This window comes from Podarcis muralis, chromosome 6 (genome assembly GCF_964188315.1).
Source record: "Podarcis muralis chromosome 6, rPodMur119.hap1.1, whole genome shotgun sequence".
In the NCBI taxonomy this organism is placed as follows: Eukaryota; Metazoa; Chordata; class Lepidosauria; order Squamata; family Lacertidae; genus Podarcis; species Podarcis muralis.
In genome coordinates this window covers 29,696,669-29,713,595 of record NC_135660.1, presented here as the reverse complement: position 1 = coordinate 29,713,595, position 16,927 = coordinate 29,696,669, and the positions used below count along the sequence as shown (strand labels likewise).

Genomic DNA, 16,927 nt, shown 5'->3' with positions numbered 1-16,927 from the left:
CCCCTCCCCCAGCCCCCAGAACAGGACCCAGAGCCATGCCGAAGCTGCGTGCAGCTTTGGCATCGCTCTGGGAGCTTGCGGGGCTGGAGGAGGGGAAAGCCCTCCACCAGCCTTCTAGCCAAGTCGGGGATAGCGGGAAAGGCGCGCTGCGCTTCCCGCTGTCCCCCGAGTTTGTGGGGCTGGCGACGGGGAGGAGCAGGCTTCTTCCCCCCCCCCCCGCCAGCCTTCTAGCCAAGTCGGGGGACAGCGGGAAAGGTGCGCTGTGCCTCCCGCTGTCCCCCGTGTTTGCGGGGCTGGCGACGGGGAGAAGCAGGCTTCTCCCCCCCCCCCCCACCAGCCTTCTAGCCAAGTTGTGGGACATTGGGAAAGGCGCGCTGCGAGTTTGCGGGGCTGGCGATGGGGCTCTCCTGAGGCCTGGAGAGCGAGAGGGGTCGGTGCGCACTGACCCCTCTCGCTCTCCAGGCTTCAGTGAAAGCCTGCATTCGCCCCATAGGACGCACACACATTTCCCCTTCATTTATGGAGGGGGAAAAGTGCGTCCTATAGGGCGAAAAATACGGTATATAATGGGACACAGGTGGCGCTGTGGGTAAAAGCCTCAGCGCCTAGGGCTTGCCGATCGAAAGGTCAGCGGTTCGAATCCCCGCAGCGGGGTGCGCTCCCGTTGCTCGGTCCCAGCACCTGCCAACCTAGCAGTTCGAAAGCACCCCCGGGTGCAAGTAGATAAATAGGGACCGCTTACTGGCGGGAAGGTAAACGGCGTTTCCGTGTGCTGCGCTGGCTCGCCAGATGCAGCTTTGTCACGCTGGCCACGTGACCCGGAAGTGTCTGCAGACAGCGCTGGCCCCCGGCCTCTTGAGTGAGATGGGCGCACAACCCTAGAGTCTGGCAAGACTGGCCCGTACGGGCAGGGGTACCTTTACCTTTACCTTTAATGTATATAATACTTGAAATGCACGGCATATGCAGAGTATGAATTAATCTGTGAAAAATTGTCTCAGTTGACTGTTGACTATGTAAAATGAATAAATGGCCACGTAACACAACTGAGGAGTCAGCTTGTGTCTCTGATAACTTTTAAATAAATGTGCCTGTCAAACAAAGAGAGAACTTAATTAGCTGGAATTTAATAGAACTTGCTCTGTAATCCTAAACAAGTTTACTCAGAAGTAAGTCACATCCAGTTTAATTATCAGAAGTCTCTATAGCTGAACTAAATTCAAATTAGGGATTGACGGTTCAGTTTGTTCATGGCCCATGTCAGTGTCACATAAATTAGACACATCTACTCTCTCTCTCTCCCCCACATTAATATGTGATTCTGCCCCCGTCCAAAAAAACCTACTTGAAATTTTGTATTTAAGTACATATTTTTGATCCTATTTTCTCACAAAATACAAATTTCTAAATGCAATTTATGCTACATGTTGATATATATGCATTTTTGCTATGCTTTTTTAGCAGAGAACTGCTCCACAAAATTCAGAGAAGAGAAAAATCTGCAAGATAAGCTGTGTTCATATCCACAGATTAATAAGGAAGGGCAGATCAAGCCAATTCAAATCAGAATTCACAAAGAATGGGTTCTTCAAGCACCCCTAATAACTGGGTGAGGTTTGCAGATAACCTCTTGGGCATTTAGCCACCTTCTTAAGTAAGCCATTGTACACATACACATTTCTGAAGATAGAACCATTTAACATTAAACACTATCATTCTAAAAGGACTGATTTCTTATTTCACAGTGAATAAACACAATTTGACACTGTGACACAAATCACATCAAAAATGTGCTATACACATTGAGAGACATGGTGTTTTTTCTCACTAGATGAAATGTAGGTTAAGCAGCAGAAACGCAGACAAGACAAGGTTTGACAACAGGCAATAGTTCACTTAAGGAGGTCGAGTGAGTAGAGAATGTGCTGTTTAAGGGAACAGAACATCAACACATGAGCTTTAAGTAGAGATGAAACACTGGTAATTATAGGCAGAAACGAGTAAAAATAAAAAAGACACACACACCTCAAAAAGGGGGTGTAAATACAAATGCCATTGTATTATTGGGAGAAACTATTTCAGAATCAGCGTTCTGGTCTGAATTCCAGCCATAAATATCTTATTTCCAAATAGTTTTAATTGAATGTGATTTACCTACATCTAGGCCAACATCCTGTTCTTGCAGCGGCGAACCAGTTGCCTATGGAAAACCCATAAGCAGAGTGTAACACCACTTTCCTCAGTTGTGATTCCCAACAACTGGTATCCACAATGTATCAGTAACTCTCATTTAAGCATAATATGCATTGCTGTCTGACATGCTCTCCACACAAGGACTAGATCACTTCCAGGTTCTAACTCTACGGTTAAATATTATTTGCTGCATATTCTTGAAGCACAAAAATGTTGTGGCTGTGATCTTTTCAGAATCTAGAAATTATTATTTTTGAATCTTCTTTTCCATTTGCTTGTATACCCCAGTATTTTGATATTATTTTGGGGTGAGCTTATGTATGCTTTGCCTGCTTTGTGTATGTTTGTATGATTACATTTTTAAAAACAATTATTGCTAAAAACTACTTAAGTGGATGGAAAATTGATACATCCTATTGCATATTTAGGGGAAACAGGGACAAACCCCTCAGCAAATTAGGGTACTTTGCTGGCTGTTGACAGTTTCTACTTCAGAGTCTCAGTTTTACATCTGACAGCTTTGCTGTACCAGTTTTCAGAGCGAGAGCTAGTAAAGGTGGGTGTGAGGAGTTATATCATAATAAGGCAGTTCCATCTTATACATGCCATCCAACCCGCTTCATTTCTGTCAACCCCACATGACATGATGGCGTCACTAGTTAGTGCAAAGATAACCATTTCATGAAAAATGGATGAAGTGCTTACAGTTCCATTATGCTGATCAACAGCAATAGACAGGACCAATAATTTCAGAGAACAGGGTGGGAGAATGTGTCCTTCTTGCCCTACAGACCCTCCCAGGAGTTAAGATCAACAGAGGGGGACCATCTTGGTAGTACCACTGCCCTTGCAAGTTTGGGAAGTGGTGGTTTAGGAAGGAGCACTCTCTGTGGCAGCTCCTAAGCTGTGCAATTCCTTCCCTACAAAGGTGTAGCTGCAGAAGACGTATCTCTTGACAGCTGCATGGCAAGGAGTTGAACTAAATCCTCAGGGTCCCTTCCAGCTCTATGATTCTTTACCCTGGCCTTTGACACTTCACTCAATCTCACACACCAGGACCCAACCTATTCTTCTGACTGTAGATTGAATTAACAGGGCTCCGCTCAAGTGCAAGTTCAATTGTTGAGAAAATCATCACCATCCCTACATACCAACTGGCATGCATAAAAGCAAAATGCCGTTAAATTTCACCTTCACAGATGATAGACATTCTGCGTTTATGAAACTGAACCCACCAGAACAAGGGTGGGTGGAAACAGAAATCCATCCAGACCCTTGAAGTAGGTGCCAGAACACAAAGTAACAATAAGAGCGTATGCCGAGAGAGGAAATTATAAGCCATCCTTTTCATAGCTTCTTTTTTCACTCCATATTTGATCATGAGTTTACTCATGACTGATTTGCTTGCGTTAGCTTAGTCTTTTTTTGTTTAGCAAAAGGTAATAATGTTTAATTTAGCCATCTGGTTGTCATGCTTCTTCTGCAAAGGTGGATAGCATAAGACTCCTGCTAGCTTTTGAAGTCCCACTGCATTTGCATTGTTTATCTGACTGTTGCATGCAGAAGATAAACTTATTTCAGATCATTGGTATCTGTATTCATTTGGATATCCACCAGTGCAAATAACAATTCACGCCCTTCATACAATTATCAATTATGTCAGTGGCTTTAAAAAGTTAAATAGCAGGTACAGAGGCCCCAGTCTGGGGAGCAGGGGCTTTCATCCTTTGCCACCTGCTGTGGGTCCGATCCTGATAAAATGGTCCTCCCCACATCCGACCCAAGGTTCCTGCTCAGCAGAATGAGACGTTATAGTACACATGGCTACTGCTGGAAATAATCAAGGGAAAGCAGGCATTGGGAAGGTTTTAATTCAAAAAACCAGAGTAATTAATGTACTTGGGGTAATTAAAAAATGACTCAACCTGACATTTCAAATTTACAGTTAGTATGTACGTTTTAGATTTCAGATAAGGTCTTTTCATACCAAAAAGGTTAACCAAAGGTTTTGACTACCCTTTTGCATGTGCTTTTTCATAAAATTCATATCCTTTCTTTTTCTCTCTCCTAGATTAAGTATGAGCTCCCGTTGCTCGGTCCCAGCTCCTGCCAACCTAGCAGTTCGAAAGCACATCAAAGTGCAAGTAGATAAATAGGTACCACTCCAGCGGGAAGGTAAACGGCGTTTCCATGCGCTGCTCTGGTTCGCCAGAAGCGGCTTAGTCATGCTGGCCACATGACCCGGAAGCTGTACGCAGGCTCCCTTGGCCAGTAAAGTGAGATGAGCACCGCAACCCCGGAGTCAGTCATGACTGGACCTAATGGTCAGGGGTCCCTATACCTTTACCTAGATTAAGTATAGAAGAATTCCATGGGAGAGTGGAGGTTCACTGTATTTATAACTAGCAGTATAGGTTCAGAGGGAAACCCACTTGAAGGGGAAATTACTTTCAAGAAACATTTAAACCAGGGGTACCTAACCTGTCACCCTCCAGATGTTGCCAGATTACAACACCCAGCATCCCTGGTCATTGGTCATGATGGCTAGGGCTGATAGTAGTTGGAGTTCAACAACATTTGGTGGGCTACAGGCAAGCCATCCCTGTAACAGACCTACACTCGTAATAATGCAAAGCTAAACAGGCAGAGCAACAAATAAAACCAGCGAAAACATTACTTTGTTGATCAGATTTAATTTTCCTTTCTTCACATCCATGCTGGTATCAGTTGTCTCCAGTTAGAAAAGAGGTGTTTTTCTCCTGCTGGTGCTTGTAAGCTAGCTGCATTCATTAAACACCATTATATCTGCATCATTTAATTTAGGTCAACATGTCAAAGCGATGCAAGTTCATATTTGCTCCCAGTCAGTCTATCTTACCCTCAATAACAAAAGAAAGCTAAACAAGCTGTATTTGGACTCAGCAATAGAAATCACCATGTTCTTTATATTCCATGACGATACAGCACAAAGAGCACATGCACCATATAAGGCATATAATTTTGTTTCTACCTGTGCGCAGTTGCTCTTTCCAAAGATAAATGTGAATGTTAGCCACCACTTTTGTACTTAAAAGTGATAGCAATGTGTTTAAGAAATGAGGGTTTTGAACAATCCTAAGCCAGTATGCATCAAGTCAAACACACCTGTTAACTAACGAATAGGACACCAACTTTCAGCTGATTTGTGACTACTCGACACTAGTCTTCCACGGCTACCAGCCTCCCCTATTTTTATTTATATGTTTTCTAATAAACCGCTATGCCGCACAACATCATAAGGGTGGTTTATACATATAAATCTTATTGTTGAAATTATAAAACACAATGTAACAAATTAAGGCCAGTATTGCAATACATACCAAGCAAACAGCAGAAAACAGTTCCCCATTACAAATGGACGGCTTATCAACTGTTCTGAAATACCGTATTATCCTGAATATAAGCCTCACTTTTTCCCCAAATTCTGACCGTGAAAAGTTAAAGTGCAGCTCAAATCCGCGACCTTACAAAAATGGGCTTTTATGATACCACTGCTGAAATAGACATATGGTAAAACAGAACAGGTGTGAGAGTGAATTTTAAAGGAGCAGCTTATGTTTGGGTATTGTCTTTTTTTCTCCCCACCCCCTCTTGAATTTTAAAGGTGCAGCTTATATTTGGGTGTGGCTTATATTCGGGACAATACAGTGAAGAGATGTTTTCAGCTGCCATCAAAACTCATGCCAGCCACATTTCTGATGGGAGGGTATTCCATAGCTGGCACCTCAGAAAAGGTCCTACAGCACACCACCACCCAATGTACCACAGGTTAACAGAGCTTCAGAAGACCTTTTCCTGCAGATTTCCAGTCCCAGGTAAGATAGGTGTAGGATGTGTTATAGAAGAGGGGTAGTCCATGTGGGTCCCTTCAGATGTTGCTGGACTACAGTTCTCATCATTCCCGATCATTGGCCATGCTGACCACAGCTAGTGAGGGTTGCGGTTGATTGCCTGGGCCCTACACTGGCTAACCCAGTTATAGGTATACAGTATACTATACCTATATAGGTTAATTTTGATATGCTACTGGTTTCCTTCCCGCTCCCTCTTTTCTTATCGTTATAAGGGCGGGTGGGCAAATTGGCAGCAAAGACTGGGAAAATTGTCCATCTTATGCTATGGTTGCACGTTTGCAGTGAGCATACTTAGAGCTGTCATCTTTTTATGAAAACACTGCACATTGTGATATTGAAATGTATACATCTCCAGTCCTGAGGTAAAACAGGAAAGAGTCACCCCACTATCCCTGCTGAAGGCACCCTTACCTTGGATTGTGCAGGAGTGCCCACAAAGTGACACAGAGCTCTTGCAATATCTCACAGAATTTCGCTTCTCTGCCATCAGAGGAGGCAGCAGGGTGGGAAGGTCACCTATGGGGGCACCGCCTCTTGGGCTTCTGCTGCCCAAGGTGGCTGCCTCAGTCTGCCTCACAGGTGGGCCAACCCTGACTATTTCAGACTGCAGTTGGGGATTTGCATGATTCAATAAATCAAATGTTTATTACGGTCCATCAACCATCAAACTAAGTTCAAAATACAAGAAATAGAAAATCATATCCTCAGAAGAACTAATTAGGAATTACTGAAGGTGACCAGGTAGAAACTAAAAATCATAGCAAGTCAGAGAGATATTACAACATTCAGATATATTGCCACCTGTAGCAAATTTATTAGTCCTCCTTTTGTAAGACTGACTCAGCTCAAGTGATCTTTCATGATAATCAGTCCATTTCCTCCCCTGCAACTGCAAGCTATTTGCCAATTGCTTATTTCAGCTCTTCCACTTCAAACTTGCTACTTTGCCACAGCAGGACAACAAATTTTGGAAAGCTAAAGCTAATTTGCTATTTGTTTGTTTTTTGAAGTTTACAAACCTTTTGAAATGCTTGCTATTCAGCATGATTCATAGAGCAAATGATTTCTTTTTTCTTTCTTTTTTGTGTGTTACTTTAAAACTTTGTCCCTTCTTTAAAAATTACAACAGCTTATAGTAGCACACCTAGATTAAGGTGTGTGTGTGTTAACTTGGAATCTGCAAGAATTCAAGGGTCAGTTTGTTAGTCATCTACCCACCTGTCCAAGCTTGGATGCAGTTTTCTTTGATTCTTTCCTCCTTTTCCATTTCATTTTTGTTCTCTCTTTTTCTGCTACTTCTTTTCTCCTTTCTCCCATCTCCGTTATGCTTTATTCCTTTGGCTGGACTTTCTTGCTCTTTTTCTACCTCCTCCTCTTTCGAGGAACAAATTCATCTCTGATGTCAAGCTAGTTGGACAGAGCTGCAGGAATAAACTGCCCCTTTGTCTTGGTCTCTCCTAGAGGGCGAGTCCAGCAGCCAGGGAATTTGCAAGCAACACATTCTTGCCTCTGCCCTTTTCTGGTTGCCTCCTAATCCACCGTTCCAGTAGCTATGAGATATATCTATATGTTGGTGGCTGAGCCTATTGAATGATAACACAAATGTTAAGAAGTGAGCCTCTTCACAACATTTCTCCAGGGAGAGAAATTATCTTTTTTTAAAAAAAACAAGATATTTATTTGCGTTTTACAAAAAACATAGGTTTAGAAATTATCTTACAGTAAGATAGATCAGTTTAACAAGATGAGATTTACTGAAGATTGAATATTCAGCAGAATTTTTGGAAGTTTTTGTTCAGATTACCCTGTAGAGTATTACCAGTTTCTTTTCTCTCTAAAACCCATCTGCATTATTTAAAGTGACGGCTAACAGATGGCACCTCTATTGCTTCATGGGGTTACCTTTTCAAAACCCGCTTCTTCCATGAAGCCTTTGGCACAGCGCACTAGTTCCCATGCCCAGTAGAACACAGCCTGAAACTAAGGCTAAGGATGTGCGACTGAAACTAATGTATATTGCTTCCCTGTTTAGCCCTGCCTCTACTTCCCTTCCCTTTCTCTATTTCCCCCATGTTGAATTTTATATTGAAAAGCCATTGGCCAGTAGCCTGTTCTCTTGTATTCTGTAAAGTGCCATGTACAGTGATGGAACTATGTAGGTAACAACAGCAAGAACAAACAACAACAACAACACTTGTAGGAACCTGATATAGCCAGATCCTACTTAACATACATGTACCATAACTGGCTGGATCCACAGACCTCCTGTGGACAGATCAGGAGGAGAAAGTAGAGGAGAGAAAGTCACTAAAGTTGGCTGAGTAGCTCTTGCAAATCTGCTATCTGTTCACATTTTAATCCTGGGGACACAATGTATATTCCAACTCCACTAGAGAAGAGTGCTTCTTGGATTTTCTGCCAATTCCCTACCACTTAACCTAGCAGTTATAATATCCTGGGTCTATTCAAAGCTCTGACTCTAAAGTGGGATGAACCATTCTGTACAAATAAAATAATAATTGCTCCCATTAAACAGCACGGAATGTAGGTTGCACACCATTTATTCAAGGGAATCTGACTATACATAACAGGACAACTACAGTGAAAGTGGACTGCAACCATAAGCTTCAGACCATTTGGTCTTTCTCTGTCTCTCTCCCTCACACACAAAATTTGTGTTAGAATATTGCTGAACCATTGTTTCTCCTAACCACATCCTGTGGCAATGCCGCAGTGTCTAATTACTCACAGAGTGAAATTAAACATGGGTTTCAACTTTCTTTGTCCATTTTGAAATTTCCTAGCAGATATCTCAACATCAGCAGCTGTATTCATCAGGAAGAGAATGCAGAGGCTTACTGAAACAAATGCAGGGAGCAATCTACCAAGCACTGCTGCAGCACAATCTTCACTTCAGTGGGGCTTCTGTACCAAAATGAATGGTGAGTGAAGGCTACACAGAAATGGTGCTGGGTGAAATGAACTAAGCACAAATGCCTGCTTTGTTTCCTGCTATGAAGAGAACAGATGGAAAGCACTGTGGCACCTTGGGAGTCTGACAGTGGCATCCTATGCTCTACAGAGTAGCAAGTTCCACTGTGTTCAATGCAGCTTGCTCCATAGTAAGTGCATTCAAGATTGCAAGCTAAGGCTTTAGTCCTGTGCACGCGTATATGGGAATATGACCTTCGAATAAAAGAGGACTTATTTCTGAGTAAACACACATGGATCACGCTTCACTTCCTACATTGATCAGGTGTACACGAGGCAGGTACTACATATGGCAAGCTATGTCCGCATCTTCCGCCGCAGTTCCGCATAATCAACTGCTGCAGGCAGATAGCGCAAATCTGCAGAGCACCAGCTACACAAATTCAGCTTCTAGCAGCCTCCATGACTATTCATTTTGTTTGTAGAAATGACCCTCTATAGTTTACCGTGGCTTTAATAGGCCACAGTATTCGACATGCTTAGAATACATTCACTGATTGCATTGCAGTCTGTGGTCTGCTTTTAGCATTAACTTAAATGGTCTGGACAGAGGTGTAGCAAGGTCAGGTGATACCAGGTGCGAAAATATTTTTGTCAAACCCCCATTGCAATTTTTGGGAAGTTCTTGAGCTTTCGGGGGGGGGGAGGGTTGGCCGCAGATAGCGCAAATCAGACCTACAATCATATAACTGTGTCAGTGCCACCCACTGGGGCTGTCAATAAATCAAAGTCTCAACATTAACAAATGCAGTCATACTTCAGGTTACAGATGCTTCAGGTTGCATTTTTTGGGGCTATGGACACGCTGAAACCCAGAAGTACCGGAACAGGTTACTTCCGGGTTTCAGCAGTCACACATGCGCAGAAGCGCTAAATCGCACTTTGTGCATGCACAGAAGCACTGAATCACAACCCTCGCATGCGCAGAAGCGCCGCTGCAGGTTGTGAATGCTGTGGGTTGTGAACGTGCATCCTGCACAGATCACGTTCACAACGCGAGTGTCCACTGTATGTAGCATTTGCAAGAAAGGCCACACAAACTTTTTTTTTTTTTTTAAAGCTACTGTTGCCCCGTGATCCAGTCACACTTAACAACGAGGGTGGGGGAAAAGAAAAAGTTACATTGCATCCACTGAAAACTGCAGATCAAAATAATGAACACAGAACGATCTTTAAACATTATGGTGTATTCTGGAGACTTAAATATTCCCACTAATTAATTGTTACATATAAACTAATAATTTATTGAAGGGATTGTTAGTGTGTTGGCTATGATACTGATGGCCAGGTGCAAAATACAATTGGGATCCTACAGCTTTAAAAGTTGTTTAGAAGAAGAAGAAATCAGTAGGCACACCTACTTGGCATCTAAGTGGATAGGCTTTTGGCTTAATGTGTACATCATCAAGATACACTTGTTGAAAAAGCTGAGAACTGGAGATAAAGAAAATATAATGCATTGGGACTGTACAATAAACATATGCTGAATTCAATTTAAAATAATCAAACCCCTGCCTTGAAAGGGTTAATAGTCATGAGTGGGTCACCCTCTCCCCTCACATCTAATCTGAAATAGGTTTATTTGAATAAGATCAATTCAGGCATAAAATTAATCCAAAATGTGATGCTTTCCAAACTAGTATGACCTCTGTATTCTATTTGCATTTTTGGTTATGTCACTGGGCATATGATGGATCGAACCACAAAATTTCAAAACAGGAAAGTAGATTAATATATTCAACGGATGTTTCCTTGGCCTGGCCCACACATTTTTCAGAAGGGACATTCAAAAATATAATTCTTGTCCTGCAAGCTTAAATCATGCAGTTCATTAATTCCTGTTTCATTCCACTGCCTGTGTAGACCCAGCCTATTTATATGCCAGAAATATCCTGTCTTAAAACTTCAGAATTAATAGGCATGTAATGCTAAATAGCTTCAGTGAGACTTGCAAGACTTGTAAATTTGTGTGGTGCAACCTTCAGATTATGTTTTAAAATACTGTACAATAGAGGTTTTCCCTTGGGTGTTTTTTTGTTTGGCTTTGTTAAATAACCATATATATTTTCAGTTTCTGGAAATAACAAAGGTAAATATTTTTAGGAACTTACCTGGTTTGCATGTAACACTAAGCCAAACCATGGTTTAGCATGAGCATGAACAAACAAACATTAAGGTTCTCAGAGTGAAGATTATGACTGCTGCTCCTCAAGTCCTGCTGCTACAGCACTATTCAGGCTGAAACCATGGCTTTGCTTTGCACTGCATCCAAGTGGGTGTTTATTGTTTATCTCACGCCAGACAAACCATGAGCAGTAACTAAGGCTTGCTCTTGATAATGATTGTGGCTTGTCTGGGGGGAGACAAACCACAAGCCCAGATTCAGACATGATGCTAAACCATGTTATAGCTTAGTTCATGAGTAGGCAAACTAAGGCCCAGGGGCCGGATCCGGCCCAATCCCCTTCTAAATCCAGCCCGTGGACGGTCTGGGAATCTGTGTTTTTATATGAGTAGAATGTGTCTTTTTATTTAAAATGCATCTCTGGGTTATTTGTGGGGCATAGGAATTCGTTCATAATTTTTTTTCAAAATATAGTCTGGCCCCCCACAAGGTCTGACAGACAGTGGGCCGCCCCCTTGCTGAAAAAAGTTTGCTGACCCCTGGCTTAGCTCTTCACTCCAGCAACCTGCATGTTTGCTCATTTATACTAAGTCATGGTTTAGCTTAATGTTACATACAAATATATACATTGTATAACTCTGATGTATCAAACCTAAGTAATTTATGTTACTTACTCAAGAAGGTGTATTTATCACTGCCAAATGACTGCTGCTGGAAACTCTTTTGCCAGAAATCTGTTGCTGTGCAACATAAAATGAACTTGGTGATGGAATTCCTTCTGTAAGTTCACACATGGCTACAATCCTTGGCCGAGTGAATAGCCAAGAAATATATAGCATTTTCCAGATCTGTAGTACTCTCTAGCCAACAGTAACTTAAGATTCTTAACAATAAAAATTATGCAGTTTTGGGCCCACACTGACAGTGTCTTTGGATGTCACAATCAACCATGGTTTATCATGACAAGAATTAGCTTAGTGAAGCCTCAGGCTCATATATTTCCCACTTTTTCTTCTCCCTTGGCACAGCTGCAGAATGGAATTTGGAAGCTTTCACTTGTGATTAACCATAGCTGCTTGTGAACTGAATGCAAAAAAGGGGGGGAAGGGGGGGGAGAGGTTAATCTGAACTACAGTTTGCTTGCAACAAGCCAACTTCAAATTATGGATTATGAAGCTGTCTTGTTTCCACACCCCATCATTATGATTTACCGCTGTTTAGATCTGAATGCAATACTGAATTGCATTTAATCAGAAGCAGAAGCAAAAGCTTCCAAATGCCTTCTCATGTCTGGAGTAGAGGAGAGGAGTGATGTTGATTCTAAAGGTTCGACTTTGTTCCTGTCACAATAAATGAATGAGTTGTGGCAGTAGAAGGCAATATAAGGTCTTCTACTTTTCACCCCTCTATTCTCCTGATTTGCCCCTCACATCGGCTGGGGGGGGGGGGCTTTCAGAGGAACTCCTAGAATAGTGCATGGGGAGGAAGGAGAGGGAAGATTGTTCCACCTGGTATGCTGAAATGCTGGAACTGATGGAACTATCTTCTTAAAACTACATTGAATTCCTCCCAATGGTTCTAACAGCCAGTATCAGAAAAACCAGTTATGCTTTTTGCACACATGTAAAGCAAAAACTGTTGTTAAGGGCAGGGTATTCTTACACTGAATAATAATGTATACATACTTGCCATAGATGGCAATAAACATGTAGGTTTTTGCCATAGTCGCATGGCAGCTTGGTCATTCAAAATTGTCCCTGGTTAAGACATTTTTTCATGGGGAAACATTGCCAATCGATGATGAACTCATAATGAAGGCAGTTTATGAATGGAACATCTTCATCCACCCACTTCTTATGCAAGAGACACAGAGTTTGCACCAATGTTCCTGTACTGCCGCATGTCCATAAAAATTACAGGAAATAATTTGGCAATGTTTGCTTACTGCAGACCAAGGACACATCAGATCTTTCCCCCAAGTGTTACAGTCAGAATCGATAGCTCAGTGGTCTATATAAAACTGTGTGATTTTTCAGGTGGGTAACAACCCCCCAAACCCTGTAAAAACAATGGGACCCTCCTTACAATGGAGGTCATGACACTTTCTGTGCAACAGGGGTAGCTGGATGGGATCTCTGTTAGAAAGTAAGAACTATAAAGAAACCTGCAAACATAACAAATTCATAATGGAATACAGTTTCATGGACTAGTCCACTTCATGATAAATTGGACTCTGGTATAGGAAAGCTAATGGCATAAATTTATTATGTATCACAATATATTTTGTTATGCTTTAAGCAGTTACAGGCCTCTTTGGCTGTTTTAGCTGCAACAAACTAACCCAGCAGGAAGTTGTTACTATCTGAAAGCACCAATGCCCGGCAGGAGCAACATAGGCATAGATGGCCACAAAGAGACAGATGTCATATCTTCTTCTTCTTCTTCTGCGATCACTCGTAGCCGAGTAAGATTGTCTTCCATAAACACAGTTTTAACAATTCTGGAACCACACGTCCTTCCACAGTGGGGACATTGGTTTCCGAGCGGGAATTGATCACGGTGTGGATTTGCCAAGCATGCCTTATGTAGTGTTTCTGAGATGTGAAAGCTAGGAGCTAAATGGCACCTTAAACCTAGGTTATGGGCACCGCAATGGAGTGTCTAGGCTCACTTTTTTTTAATAACAAGAAAACAAAGCTGAAAATGAATGAATCTTACGTTCATTTCTCACATGGTCTAGTCCTCATCTTAAGACTGCAAAAAACAAAGCCATACTTACCCCACCCAGCCCACTAATATTCTTATGCGGATCCCTTTTCCAGTCTCAACAAGTGGCTAGAAGTGGGGAGGCAGAAAAAGGTCCTCCTTTCCTTCCAGCAGTGGCAGTTTCAGTCTGAAATCTTATGGGCAGTACTGCACCCAGAGCTCAGAAACTGTTTGCATTAGTGAAATCCCCAAACGCTGGGAGTTTCGAATGCTGGTCCTATGCAACACACCACAACATGCCGTATGAAAGACCTTTGCCACAATCTTATTAATTAAAGAGCTGCTGTAACACCATGCCTAAGCGTGCAATCATATGCACACTTATCTTACTGAATAAAATCTACTGAGCACAGTGGGATTTGCTTCTGATCACACATGCAGAGTATTAGGAAGAGAGCTGTTTGAGCAGGAAGCCCTTGCTTTGAATCTTGCTTCTGTGGGGAATTTAGGAAGGAAGGCTGCAATCCCAGCCGCATCTCCCTGAGAGTAAGATCCCAGCATCAAACCCCAATAGACATGCATCGGACGCTGTTGCGTGCCACTTTTTCGGCTAACCTCAAGTCTGGAAGCTTCAGCCCTGCTTCTCTCCCCAGTTCCCATCTCCAATATGAAAGGGGTGGGTGGGAAAATACTGATTTCCCTTATAGAATCTTAGAATTGTAAAGTTGGGAGGGGTCTAAAAGGACATCTAGTCCAACCCCTGCAATGCAGGAATCTTTTGCCCCCCCCCCAACCACCCATGGGACTCGAGATTAAGAGTATCATGCTCTACGGCTGAGCTATCCCAGATTAAAGTTTGCTTAGAAGTTTGAAAGAACGAACGGGAGGCGCTCTGAAAGCTCGACAGCGCTATACACATGGCCAGGTCTCAATATTATTGAAGGGGACACAAGGAAACAACGGCCTTCCGATCCAAGACAGACGCGCCTCGTCGCGACAGAAAACGCCGGGACTCCCCTCGAGCCACAGGAGGCGCTACGGCTCCCTCCGTCTCCCCCACTTTGCGCCGCTGCTTCCACGTCCCCCCCTTCCAAGCCACATGGTACGCGCGCCCTGCCAAGGGATGCCAGCGCGCGAGATGGGACAGCGCGAGTTCATTGGCGGCGCCCCGGGGGGAGACGGGACGACGCTTCTTCGCGCCTTTCCCGCGCTCTCCAGAAGAGGCGAACTGAACTCACCCTCAGCTGGAGCCGGCAGCGACTGGCGACGCTGGCGGCGGCGGCGGCTGCGCTCTGGCGGTGCTCGGACGCCAAGCTGGGTCGTAGCAGGCTCCGGGTGAATCTCCGCGTTTTCTCCACAGCCATGAGAGGGTCAGAGCGGCTGGCAGGAAAAGTCCGGCGGCGGCGCAGACTGGCAGCGCTCCCGCCTCTCAGCCGCGTTCAGGAAGCGGAACTCGGGGCTTGCTTGCTTGCTTCTTCTCGCTTTCCCCCCTCCGCAGCTCGAAGGCGTGACACGCGCGCTCCCCCCCCCCCCATTCACCTCCGCGGCGCTTTTCTCCTTTTTTTTTTTTTTGAGGGGGGGGGGGGGAAGCGTCGCGAGGCGAGGCATTGGAGCGGAGACGGAGCTCGCAGCGTGAGGCGCCCAAGTTGGCAACTCTGCAGAACGACCGGCGGGAAAGCTTCCCCGCCAGCAGCCCAGCCGCCTCTCTCTCTGTCTCTCGCACACGGCTGCCTTGGCCGAGCGGGGTCTAGTCAGCGCCTCCTCGCTGCTCCCCGCAACAGGCCGAGGCTGTCAGGGCTCCTACTTCGCTACTGGAAACAGCGGGGGCCTCGGGGCAAATGCCCCCTAGAATAAGCAGGAGGGAGGCCCCACACTCCGCAGGGCTGACTTGCTAACTCACATGCTGGCATAGGAGCCAATTCCTAGGGGCGGAGGTCCCTTCGTAGCGCCCCCCCCCCAGCTGTCAACGTTTCCCTTTTTAAAAGGGAAATTCCCTTATTCTGAATAGGATTCCTTGTAAGAAAAGGGAAAAGTTTACAGCTATGCCCCCCCTCAAAATATTTAAGGGGGCCGCCCCCCCCCAAGTTGATGGGCACTGCCGTTCAGATGCTGTGTGCACGTGCTGCATCTTGTGTTCAGTTATGAGGGGCGGAGCTCCCCCCCAAAAAATATCTAATTCATGTTGGCACCCCTGCGTGCTAGAACTGTACTGTTGGAAAAGACCCTGAGGATCAGTGTCGGATTTTCGTATAAGCTAAACAAGCTATAGCTTAAGGCCCCACTCTGTTGCCCCCCAAAAAAAAATTAAGGAAAAAAAACCCCTGGATGTACATTTCCAAAATATAAGATAAAAAAACAAATAAAACCTACATATAGCAACATTGTTTTGTGTTGTGTAGGCTCCTATGATGTAAGTAATGGGCCCCGCCTGCTAGCCTTCTCCCTAAAATATCACTGCTTTGCTCATTTCTGTGTATAGGGTGACTACATTCTGCATGGGCTTTGCATTCTGCATGAACTTTTCAACAATTACTTCGATAAAATACATTTTTTGTTATGCGCAAATGGCTTTAGATACATATTAAGTCCACAAATTACCATATAGCATATATTCAACACAAAAAACAGTGACAATTTGTTGTTGACAAAGGACAGCTGGACATATAAAGGGCCCCATTACCTTCAGTAGCTTAGGGCCTCATCAGACCTAAATCTGGCCCTGCTAAGGACCATCATCATTTTATTATTTATACCCCGCCTATCTGGTCAGGTTTCCCCAGCTGCTCTGGGCAGGTTCCAACAAAACGTGAAAACACAATAAAACGTCAAACTTTAAAAACTTCTCGATACAAGGCTGCCTTCAGATGTCTTCTAAAAGTTGTGTAGTCATCTAGTCCAAACCCCCACCCCCTGCAATGCAGGAATATGCAGCTGTCCCATACAGGGACAGGAGGCATTAATCAAGCCACAGGCCCTCATAGGATGGGCGAGGTATAAATAATAAACTATTATTATATTA

At 43.8% G+C, this 16,927-nt stretch overlaps 1 protein-coding gene across 3 annotated transcripts in view; it reads right to left on the bottom strand.

Moving 5' to 3' along the window:
• DOCK10 (dedicator of cytokinesis 10) overlaps positions 1–15,421 on the bottom strand; it is a 174,848-nt gene extending 159,427 nt beyond the window's left edge. The window contains exon 1 of one of the 3 annotated variants that reach the window (XM_077929932.1): positions 15,147–15,421. In XM_077929932.1, the coding sequence (XP_077786058.1) occupies positions 15,147–15,272 (126 nt within the window). In that variant the 5' untranslated portion in view covers positions 15,273–15,421. Of the gene's footprint in view, positions 1–7,304; positions 7,653–15,146 lie in introns of those variants that run through there. The other 2 variants (XM_028731098.2, XM_077929934.1) reach the window with 2 other exon arrangements.
• Between the last annotated feature and the right edge of the window lie 1,506 nt (positions 15,422–16,927).